Source organism: Monodon monoceros, unplaced genomic scaffold, assembly GCF_005190385.1.
Source record: "Monodon monoceros isolate NGI ecotype Baffin Bay Population unplaced genomic scaffold, NGI_Narwhal_1 Super_Scaffold_12, whole genome shotgun sequence".
Classification (NCBI taxonomy): Eukaryota; Metazoa; Chordata; class Mammalia; order Artiodactyla; family Monodontidae; genus Monodon; species Monodon monoceros.
This window is the reverse complement of record NW_021703768.1, coordinates 36,551,201-36,563,356: the sequence shown is the minus strand read 5'-3', so window position 1 is coordinate 36,563,356 and position 12,156 is coordinate 36,551,201. Positions and strand designations below refer to the sequence as shown.

The 12,156-nt window shown below is 37.6% G+C and overlaps 1 protein-coding gene across 3 annotated transcripts in view; it reads left to right on the top strand.

Moving 5' to 3' along the window:
- Window positions 1-12,156, top strand: part of PAIP1 (poly(A) binding protein interacting protein 1) — a 29,414-nt gene that overhangs the window by 1,331 nt on the left and 15,927 nt on the right. For all 3 annotated transcript variants that reach the window (XM_029217780.1, XM_029217779.1, XM_029217778.1), the window contains exons 2-4: window positions 71-240; window positions 6,609-6,794; window positions 10,178-10,290. In XM_029217780.1, coding sequence (XP_029073613.1) covers window positions 142-240; window positions 6,609-6,794; window positions 10,178-10,290 — 398 coding nt within the window. In that variant the 5' untranslated portion in view covers window positions 71-141. The remainder of the gene's footprint in view (window positions 1-70; window positions 241-6,608; window positions 6,795-10,177; window positions 10,291-12,156) is intronic.

Here is a 12,156-nt window from a genome sequence, read left to right as displayed (position 1 = left end):
TCAGTGTACAGTAAGTTGTTATACAAGGGAATGAACGCATCTAACACCGATTTTTTTTTTCCTTTCTCAGAACAAACGAGGCCCCTGAGAGCTCCACCTAGTTCGCAGGATAATAGCCCACAGCAGAATTCGGAGTCAACAATGGCTAAACCCCAGGTGGTTGCAGCTCCTGTGTTAATGTCTAAGCTGTCCGTGAACGCCCCTGAATTTTACCCATCAAGTTATTCTTCTAATTATACAGTAAGTACACTTTTACTGCAACTCTAGGTTAATATTATTGGAATAATACGGTTATTGCATCATTTATCAGTATACTGGTGTGCTTTCTGTACCACACATAAAACATTGTATGAATTTATTGAAATCATGAAACAAAATTGATTCAAGAATGTATTTTGTAGTTATTATATTCAAGATATCAGAATGTAAGCTTAAGAGTAGACAATCTTGTCTGTTTTGTTCCCTGCTGTATTTCCAGCATCTATAGACTATCTCTAGGCTGATAAATTTAAGGTGGTCAAGGACATCTTCAGTCTATGAAACTAAAGTCTGTGTCCTGACTTTATGGACAGCCTATAGAATAGTGGCCTGGCAAAGTTAATTTTTGATTTTAGTAGGACAGCTGAATATTCATTGGTAGCTTTAGGGTAAATTATCAGTGGTTTTGCTGCAGACTAATTCAGGTAGGTTTTTGAATGTTGAGAAATACACATCTGGGCTCTGTTATGTTAAAATAGAAGTGTTTCTGGTTCTAATTAACAGTTATGTAGAAATGTAGGGAGTTTTGATGAAGTGTTTTAAACTTTTGATAAAGTGTTTTAAACTTTCAGAGTCATCTTTGTCAATAACGTAAGAATTTTAGAAATTGATCATACTTAAATGGCAGGAAAAAACACCAAGCACGATTGGGATATATAGAAAGGAATTTGTTGTGCTATGTAAATGCATAGCAATTAATTATAGATAAGTAGGGCAGGGACCATTCTAGATTGAAGAAATGATAATACTTTAGCATAAGTCCTATTTTTCCGGTCTTCATTTTTTGACATGTAATATACAGAATAGTGTACATTAAGTTATCAACACCCCCAAAGCCCTCTGTGTCCCCTTCTAATCATTACTGCTCTCCAAAGGTAACCGCTATTTTGCTTGAACAATAGTTTTGCCTCTGTTCAAAGTTCATATAAATGGAGTCATATAAAATATATTTTTCTTTCATTCAATATCAAAAGTAATCTATATTGTAGCATGTAATTGGAGGTGACTAATTCTCATAGCATTCCATTGTGTGAATATTTGTCTGTTGATGAGCGCTTGGGTAGCTTTCAGTTTGGGGCTTGTACGATTAGGGCTGCTATTCTTGTCCATGCCTTGGTGGACATTTGCCCTTGTTTCTGTTTGGTATATACCTAGGAGTGGAGTTGTTGGGACTCAAGGTAGCCAGCTTTAGTAGAGACTGCCAAATATTTTTCCAAAGAGACTGTTCCAATGTCTGCGTTGAGTACTGTTTGGTTTCCAGTCGCTTTAATTCCTTGTCAGCACTAGGTATTTGCTATTTAAGTTTAGCCATTCTGGTGGATGGGTGTTAGATTTTTAATTTGAATGTACCTGATCAACTAATGGTGGCACACCTTTTTTTGTTACTTTTGGGGTGAGAATGGGGGGACTTGACTTTCATATTTGATAGAAAGCATGGGAAAGCTTTATTCCATATTTTAGAAACTTCATGCATCTTAGACTGCATTAAGAAGAACCTTGGGGCTGGAGAGGGGAAAATATAGGCATAGTAGGAAGAGCAATTGATTTGGGGTAGAATGGGCCATCAATCAGGTAAAGTAGAAATGAGAGCAGCTGGATTCTTGCCCCAAAACTGTATTTGGCTTAGAGAAGAAAGGAACCATTGGAGAGCTGTGAGTAGTTGAATAACTCTTAAGGATACTTACCTTAAGAACCACAAATGTTCCTCATTTGTTTGTCTTCCTATTGATTTGGGCTGTCTTATGGTGGGAGGGATGCAATTTTTTTTTTGCAGTTCTTTACCAACTAGTTTTATACATAGTTCAAGTGATTCCTGAGAGCAGTGTGTTGAGCCATGTTAGTCCACCTCCTTTGAGCCACGGCCATCTTTTAGGCGCTCCTTGGTCTCCTCAGCTCCTGCTGCACTCATTTTGCCAGAAAAGATTGCAGACTGGAAGCCTGTGGCTCACGTGTACCCTGCAGGTGTGTCTTTTTTGGCCCTGAGTTTTTTTAAAAGGGGCTTTATAATTTACCAGTACTTAAATTAGATATTGCAATTCTGAATTTTTTGGTTTCTCTTGAAATCCATAAGATCTGGCCATACTGGACTGCTGTTTTGATAGAGCAGAGTTGGCTGGAGCTGAATAGAGGCAGCCCCTTTATATAGAATGTGTAAGCTGTAATTTGCTCACTGGCTTACTTCATTTGCCTGTAATCCACCTGGATTCTATAGGCATTCAAGCTTGCTACCCCTGCCCTGATATATTTTCGGGCCTTACCCTTTTACCCTCTGTCAAAGCTAGGAGTTTTTCTCAATCCACTTAGTCACAGAACAGCAAAATCCTTGTTTTTCCTAAGTCTTAGGATAAAATCTCGTTATGAGAGAAACTTTTCCTTGTAGTAACCGTAATCCAAAGTCACTCACTCATTAAGAAATAGTTGAGGGCTTCCCTGGTGGCACAGTGGTTAAGAATCTGCCTGCCAATGCAGGGGATGCGGGTTTGAGCCCTGGTCCAGGAAGATCCCGTATGCCGTGGAGCAACTAAGCCCATGTGCCACAACTACTGAGCCTGCGCTCCAGAGCCCGTGAGCCACAACTGCTGAAGCCCGCGCGCCTAGAGCCCGTGCTGGGAAACAAAGAGGAGCCTCCACAATGAGAAGCCCACGCACTGCAATGAAGAGTAATTCCCACTCGCCGCAACTAGAGAAAGCCTGCGTGCGGCAATGAAGACCCAACGCAGCCAAAAATAAAATAAAAGTCGAATGCTTACCACGAGTCAGGGGCTGGGGATACGGCGGTGGATAAAATGGACAAAAATTCTTGTCTTTGTAGAGCCTCTATTCTAGTGGTCTCCTAGCTGGGTTTCCAGAAATTCCTTGAGTCTGCTTTTGTTACACACATGAGAAGCTGTTTGCCTGGTATCATTGAGCTGGATCTGCTCTCAAAAATGCATGCTTTTTAAATTTTTTCTGATAGTCTTTTGCTGTGCTTTCATAACCCTTCTAAAACTCCAAGCCCTTTTATCTTCAATCCTTCCTCTAATCCCACTGCTAGAATTTTACTGCTTACCATGCCTTCTTACCAATGAGTTGCTGTATCCATCTATTCCTGGCCATTGCTTCTTCTCAGGTAAGCCATTACATCTTGAATATTTAATCACGGTTCACTTACGAGAACCAAAAATTCCACACAGGAGTTGATAAAGCATTTATTAAGAGACAACCCCACCCCACCCCACCCCCACGTGCACAAAAAAATCCCAGCTTTTGCTAAGAACATCCTCCTTCAACTTACTGCCCAGTTTTTCTTCTGCCTTTCAATAGTGATGTTCTCCAAAATGAAAAATTATTCACTGTTGGTACTACTTTACTTCTCACTGACCGTTCAAACCTCTGCAGACTGATCCTCTTAATTGTACTGATATTATTTTTGTGACAGATGCTGATGTTGTTTGGGTTTCAAAATCTATCGTCCTCTTAAACCTCATCTAAATAGACTTTGTTGACCACAGTATGATCTATAAGGTTTAATTCCCAGTGTGGGTCCTGTTCTAGGTGCCAAGGGTACCTTTTCAGTCTTTCAGGATTTCTTCCTTTTTATAAAAACTGAATATTTAAGATACTAATATACTCAGGTTTTTTCTCTGTGTGCATAGTTCTGATTCCTAAGACTCTGCAACCATCATTCTCTCAGATTTTAACCAATGACATTATTCTGTAGCATTTGCTATTATGAGCACCTCTCCTCATTTACCTTTTCCTTTGGCTTCTGTGGCAGTACTTCATCCTCCCAACTTTGAGACCATTCCTCCTTCCCTCAGACTGCAGGCTCTGAGGTTCTGTCTTTTGTCTGTTTTATTACCTCCCTTAGTGATACTAGAATCCCCTAGAATCTGACCATCACCAACCTGCCTGTTGATAACTCTGGAATCTAATTCTTCCTCTTGACTCCAGGCTTGTGTTTCCATTTGTCTTGACCTTTTCTGAGGATCTCACATTCAAACTCAAGAACGAAAAAGAATTTATCTTTTGCAAACCTCTTGTTATACTTTTATATTCTAACTAGCTGCTCAGGCTAAAAGCTTGTGGTGTATTGACTCACTTTCCTCTTTCACACTCTTGCCCGCTTCCAATCAAGTTAACTAAAATAGTCTCTACTATTCCACCTAAGTGATCATTTCCTTTTGTCCCACTGCTTTGGATTAGGTTCTCATCTCTTGACAGTGTATTCAAAGTACCTACTGGGAAGTGAGTTTTCTTTTTTGTTGTGTTTTTTTTTTAATTAATAGACTGTTTTTTAGAGCAGCTTTAGATTCACAACACAGCTGATTGGAGGGTACAGAGAGTTCCCATATACCCCTATCCCCCCATATGTACCGCCTCCCCCCGGAAGTGAGTTTTCTAGTTGATGTCCCTCCTAACCTCTTGTCACAGAACTCTTTCTAAGAAAAATAAAACTTAAATATTCCTCTGCTTGGAAGCCATTTGACTTCACATTGAAGACTGAAGAAATGTATACTTTAAAAAATCTGGTACTAGAGAACTAATACAAGCTTTAATTCAAACACATTGGAGTGCTCATCTGTTCAGAATACTCTGTGTCTCCCTTTTTGCTTGAAACAACAGGCCCTGAATCCCCTTTTCACCTTTTTTCAGAACAGCTCTACTTTCCCACTTCAAATTCTCTTAAAAGAGTTATGCTTATTTGGAAAAAAAAAAAGACTGAAATCAGTGTTCTAAACTGCATTTTGCCACAATGAATGACGTTTGATAGGAACAGTTAAGAAATCAGTACCATCAACTGGGACCTGTAGACTTCCTGCTTTTCATTGTCATTAATAGTAGGATACTACAAATCTGTAAAACTCTAAACTGTATATCAGAAACTTAAACTCGTTTTTAATTGTAAAATTCACACGTTTGTGGTTAACATTAAGTAATCATTTAATATACATGCATTTATAATGCTTAACTGCTTTCACAATTTCATAATAAAGGGTCTGTATTTATAACATAAATGTTTCCTCATTCCAGATGTAACTACTATTATCCCTTGTCTATCTTCCCAGAAATTTTTATTGGCTGTAAGTCTCTCTAAAAATTAAATAATACTAAAATATGGTTCTGTGTTCTTTTAATTAAAAGGTTGGGAAATACTTAAAGGTGATAGTGGTATATTTTTTAAAAATTTTATTGGAGTATAGTTAATTTACAATGTTGTGTTAGTTTCAGCAAAGTGAATCAGTTATACACATATCCACTCTTTTTTAGATTCTTTTCCCATATAGGTCATTACAGAGTATTGAGTAGAGTTCCTTTTGCTATACAGTAGGTCCTTATTAGTTATCTGTTTTATGTATAGTAGTGTGTATATGTCAGTCCCATTCTCCCAGTTTATCCCTTCTCCCTCCTTTCCTCCCTGGTAGCCATAAGTTTGTTTTCTACATCTGTGACTCCATTTCTATTTTGTAAATATGTTCATTTGTGTCATTTTTTTAGATTCCACATGTAAGTGATATCATATGATCTTTGTCTTTCTCTGTCTGACTTCACTTAGTATGATAATCTCTAGGTCCATCCATGTTGCTGCAAATAGCATTATTTCGTTCTTTTTTATGACTGAGTAATATTCTGTTGTATATAAGTACCACATCTTCTTTATCCATTCATCTGTCGACGGGCATTTAGGTTGCTTCTGTACCTTGGCTATTGTAAATAATGTTGCTATGAACACTGGGGTGGTAGTGATATATATTAATTGGAAACTGTTGCTACTATCAAGATTGGCTGGAAACTTGGATATAGCAAGTCTCCTACCACTGTACACTATGATATTTTATAGTCACTTAACTATATATTTATTTCCATGTCCTTGGGGATTGACAGATGACAAACTTCATTTTTCAGTATAGAAATTGTCAAATATCTACAAGGATAGAGAATGGTATAATGAATGCCTGTGGCCTCAATAGTTAGCTACAGGTGGCCATTCTTGTTTCTGTATCTCTGGTCCCTCTCCCCCCTCCCATTTTGAAACAAATCCTGGATCTTATTGTATCTATAAATCTTAATTTTGATCTTGGTATTATAATGAAATGTTGGTTTAAACTTTATTTCTCAGCCATCTTGTAAATCTACCAGAGGTGAGAAGACAATTCTCTACCCAGCGAGATGAAGCCCTTCTATTATAACATTTTGGCTATTGGGCAAGGAAGAAGTGGACTTAACTTTTTGAAGAAAATAACACATTTTATCAGGTTAAGGATTCTTAAAAATATAATTTGAGCTAGAGACATCCCAACTCAAAGCTGCTTCATGTTTTTTTAGCCAGTTGCATGGATTAATTTTTTTTTTAACCTTTTGATCTATAGGAATCCTATGAGGATGGTTGTGAGGATTATCCCACTTTGTCAGAATATGTTCAGGATTTTTTGAATCATCTTACAGAGCAGCCTGGCAGTTTTGAAACTGAAATTGAACAGTTTGCAGAGACACTGAATGGCTGGGTTACAACAGATGATGCTTTGCAAGAACTTGTGGAACTCATCTATCAACAGGTAGGTTGGCTAATACCATGGGGCAATCACTGGATAGCTTCCTTGATGCCCAGAGGTGGTGGCTGCTCCTTGAGGGAGGCCAGGTACGTGTTCACCAGCCTCCACACTCCTTGACTCTTTATGGTTCATGAGAGCTATTAAGTCTCTGTTGTACAGAATTTCTGTAATTAGGGATCCAGAACTAGAGCCAGACTGCAAATTTTCCTGTGTAGCCAAGGCTCTGTACAGGCAGTTGGAAGGAGCTTTGGACACTTCTGAGGCCACTACATGAGTATCATGCCTTTTTTCCAAACCCCTGTTTTATAAGGATCTGCCATTATTGGAGTAGGGGAGAAAAAAAGTCATGGGAGAACTTTTTTGCCTCACAAATAATTCTTTATTTAAAAAAAAAAAAAAAAAAAAGGACCACAAAACACCTTGATTTAAGTCTTAACATTTCTGCTTGTCTTTAAAAATTTCAAGGATTTACATCTCAACTCCTTTAAAAAAATCTAATGTCAGTCTAGGTTGTTCACACAAAGTTTAGTTTTAATTCTAGCATATTGGTCATTGACACATTAATGCTATTTTAAGGGGGAAAAAATAGACAACACTCAATTTTGAAGACAAATTTAAGGTCATTGAGGAGACTGGCCAAAAACAGAGTAGGAGATAAATGCCACCAAAGGTTATATTTCTGTTTCAGTCATTGCTGAAAGAGCAGCTCAAACTTGGAATATATGTGAGGGTGACTTATGATAGCAGGTTGTTTTTTGTGTGTTTTCTTCATCCTACCTCGTGTTTCATTTGACTACTTTTCCAGTTTGTTCTGGATTGTTAACTGGACCTCAGTATTACCTGGCCAACTCTTAGATTTCTGAAAATGCCTGAGGTTTTAGGAAGATAGATCTGCTCTATTTGTCCTGATTCCTACTTTTGCCATCTAAATGGATTAAAAAGGAATATTAGATAAGAAAATGGAAGAATTTTACTGTTTTCTTTTTGCTTTTCTGGCTCTATTTAGTTTCAGCTCTTCAATAGGCTGCTTGATTGTAGTTCTTATATCAGAATTATATTATTATAGTTCTTATTATGCTCATATTATATCAGGGTTGGTTAGAAAGGCTCTAACCTAACAAACTACAGTTTCTGTGATTGTCTCAAAGCCAATGCTTCAAATATTTTAAGTTCTACCATTCTATGGTCAGTGATATAGATTTACCAACAGTAAAAAAAAAAAAAAAACAGATTAAACCTACATACTCAATTTTGATTCCTCACCAAATACTACTATAAAATGACAGTGTGGGGATTTTAGAACACCAAAAGCCCATAAGGACTTATATGGCGAAAGGAGATAGAAGTACCCATTTTGGAGACTAGAACGCAGATGGATGAGTGGTAACTGACCTGGCGGATTTTTTTAAAAGTTGAATTCCAAGCCAGTGGTGAAAGTCGAGAATCGCCCTGATTTATGATGCAGAATCTCCAGAAAGGTTCTAGGATAAGGATGGAATGAGGCTAAAACGATTGCTTGAAAATCTAAAAAAATTAGACTGTCTAGATCTTTTTGCACTGAGTAACCAGTTTGAAGTTTTATCATAATCCTTCTTGAAGTTATTGAAGGAGGTACTCCACCAAAAGGACGATTTAAGGATGAAGACATGGGAACTAGGAAACAGGGAATTTTACAGGAGAGGCTAAGTGAATCATCCAGATGATGGTGAAGGGAGATCCCAAGATAGTAGCCATGCACATAGTAGGCCTAGAGGTACAAGGCTTCACTGGAATCGGGCAGAATGCTCCAGGAGAGACTTCCCTGGTAAGATGAGCACACTCCCTTATGTTTGAAGATATTAAGAAGAAAAAACTAATGAGAAGTCAGTGAGAAATATATTTAAAAAGTAGAAAAAATTAAGTCTAGGGAAAACAAGGTTGTGCAAGAGAGGAGAAATCAGCATAATACATGGTACAACTGTAAAGGGAAACACAAAACTATTTTAAAAAATCACAGTGTATCTACAGTTATACCATAGTGGAATGAAGTAAGGTTAAACAGGGTGAAACGTAAATGCTCATCTTCCTTCGTGGGGAGCTAGTAAGAAATGGCTAAACTCAAATCATGGAGCATGGAGATACGGAGGTTAAAACCTTTTCAGCTGAAAGAATTGAAAGTGATTGTCTATGGAAGTAAAATTGAGGTATAGCAGGGAGGCAGGAAACTTTAATGACCAGCCTTGTTGTCTTTAAATTTACTTTAAATTTTAAAAGTAAAGGAAAACAGGCAATGCCAATAATGGGAAAAGTATAAATTTTGAATTTCAAGTCTTTTGGGGTACCAGATACACATACATGAATGTCAGGAGAAATCAGTCTTTCTTCCTTGCTGAGAAATGTACAGGGTCCTGTGTGAGCAAGGAAATAATTAGAAATAAAAAGTTCTAACTATAAAGTACTTACTCCATGCCAGGCAATGCTAAACACTTGACCTGTAGCTAACTCATTTAATCCTCAGTGGTTGCAAGGTATTACTCTTATCCCCATTTTATACATAGCTTAACAGAGGTTAAATGACTTGTCTAAGGTTGCACATGAGTAACTAGACCCAACATAGGATTGGAGGGGCATCAGGCCATTTGTTAGATCTAGACTCTGGTAAACTACTACCTTTGTGGGATTGGCCAAGTCCCTTAACCTCTTAATGTGTGTGTTCTACTGTTCTTTAAAAACTGCAGTGAAAGTTAAACTTCCTGAGTACTTCTTTGGCTATGTCACACAGTCTTTGATACTCAGTGTTTTTCCACTGTCTTCTTATTAAAAATAGCTTATTTCTTTTGATTTCCTCTTTTATTACCCCAAGTGTTTGGAGTGTTGTTGAAGTGTTAATCTTTTCCATCAGGTACCATTAATTTACCTCTTTAGGAATCAAGAAACTGAAGCTCAGGGAGGTTTAGAGATATCCAGGGTCACAAAACAGGCCTGGGATTCTTGTTCTGGACTGCTAGATGCCAAAGTTGGTGCCATCCTATTCCTGAGAAATGCCACAGATCATTAGTTTGGCAAATATACTTCATAATTGGCACTATGCAACTGGGTACATGTACATATTTTGTGCAAAAATTAGTTGGTGTAAAGAGAGATTTATCTCTTTGCTTTCTGCTAACCTCGGGTAAATGGTGGGGAGAGCTTACCTTAATGTTTTTCTTTGTACTTATTCTGGTTCTTGGTGTAAGGTTGGGAGGGAGAGTTAATATCCTTATGCCTAACAATTACAAATGACTTGTACATTTTTCTGTATAGTTTTGGAGGCAGGAATGTTTTTCCTCTTTAGAATATTGCTGTTAAGTGTTTGCATTAATAACTTGATGTGTCTGTGTCATATAAAACTTTTTTCTTTTTGAAAGGCCACATCTATCCCAAATTTCTCTTACATGGGAGCTCGCCTCTGTAATTACCTGTCCCATCATCTGACAATTAGCCCACAGAGTGGCAACTTCCGCCAATTGCTACTTCAAAGGTTAGTGTGTATATATGAAATTAAAGGAAAACTACTTCTAAATGTACTAGAATTTGACTGTTCTTCTTTGCTAAAGACTGTTCTTTATAGAAAGTTGCAGGGGAGAGTAGGGCAACCATTCTTTTTTTTTCTTTCTTTTTAAAATTTATTTATTTATTTATTTATTTTTGGCTGCATTGGATCTTCGTTGCTGTGCAGGGGCTTTCTCTAGTTGCAGTGAGCAGGGGCTACTCTTCGTTGTGGTGAGCGGGCTTCTCATTGCAGTGGCTTCTCTTGTTGTGGAGCACGGGCTCTAGGCACGCAGGCTTCAGTAGTTGCAGCTCGTGGGCTCAGTAGTTGTGGCTCGCGGGCTCTAGAGCACAGGCTCAGTAGTTGTGGTGCACAGGCTTAGTTGCTCCGTGACATTCGGATCTTCCTGGACCAGGGCTCGAACCCGTGTACCCTGCATTGGCAGGTGGATTCTTGACCACTGCACCACCAGGGAAGCCTGGCAGGTGGATTCTTAACCGCTGCGCCACCGGGGAAGTCCAAGGGCAGACCATTCTTATTTGTATAGTATTAAGTTTATAGTCATATTTATGCCTTTTTCTTATGATGGTTTCTGCCTTTGGTTTTGTGCCTAGAAAGGTCTTTTCCTTTTCCAAGATCTTAAAAATAGTCACTTTACATATTTTTTAGTACTTTTGGCTTGAGTAAGGATCTAATTTCATTTATTGCCACATGTTTAACCAATTTTTCCCATACCACTTTTTTGAATGATCCATTCCTTATTAGAACTGCTGCCTTTATCACACTACATACATCCTTATATTTGCGTTGATTCTGGACTTTCATTCTATTCCATTCATTACTTGTTCTCTTCCTGTTTTATTACCAGGCTATTAAAAAACTCTCATTTTTTCACACTAGTTCCCCATTCGTTTGTGTGTCTGTGTGTGTGTGTGTAGTCTTCTTTGCTATTCTTGCATGCTTATTTTCTCTGAACTTTAGAATCAGCATGTGAAATTACACAAATGTTGTTGTTACTTATTTATGTTTTGGGATGACATTGAATTAATGAGCTAATGTAGGGAAATGAATTTTCTTATAATCTGAGTTGTTTTATTCAATAACAAGGTTGTCTTTGAGTTTATTAGAGATTGCCTGTTAGTTCTTTAAAGATACTTTTAATGGTTGCAAAGTATTCCATCGTGTGGTTAAACTGCACTGGAACAGAATAAAGACTCCAAAAGTACACTCCAGAGACACTTGAAAATTAAGCTTTTAACGAAGGTGACACTTCAGATACATAAGTAAAAGACAAATTGTGCTGCTGACATAACTGGCTAGTCATTTGGGAAGAAAAAAACAAAGATGGGTTCCTGTCTCATTCTTTACACCAAAATATATTTCAGATATAAAACTGAAACAGTAAATACTAGGGGAAAAAATGACAAACAAAAATATTAGGTTGGTAAAGCCATTTTAAGCAAGACATGATACCTCAGGCCCTAAAACAAGAGATTAAACTTAATTTCATATAGATTATAATATTGGAGGGGTCATAAATTTATAAGAAGTGAAGTAAAAATAGGGACATTTGTAACAACATGGCAGTGAGCTCATTTATTTAATATGAAAAGAGGGGCCTCTTAGGAATGAGTAAGAAAAAGGCCAGAAATATTTCTATTTTTAATAGAAGTATTTGGAATGACTCTGGATAGGTGCAGTTTGGAAAAATATAACTGACAAAGTTACAGAAATATCTAACCTTACCTAATCATTAAAGTACAAATTATAGCTTTTGGAAAGATGTGAAAGTTGGCACTTTGAGGAGGTAGGATGGTAGAAAGGCTTGCTTATCTTCCCTTTTGCTACTCACCCCTG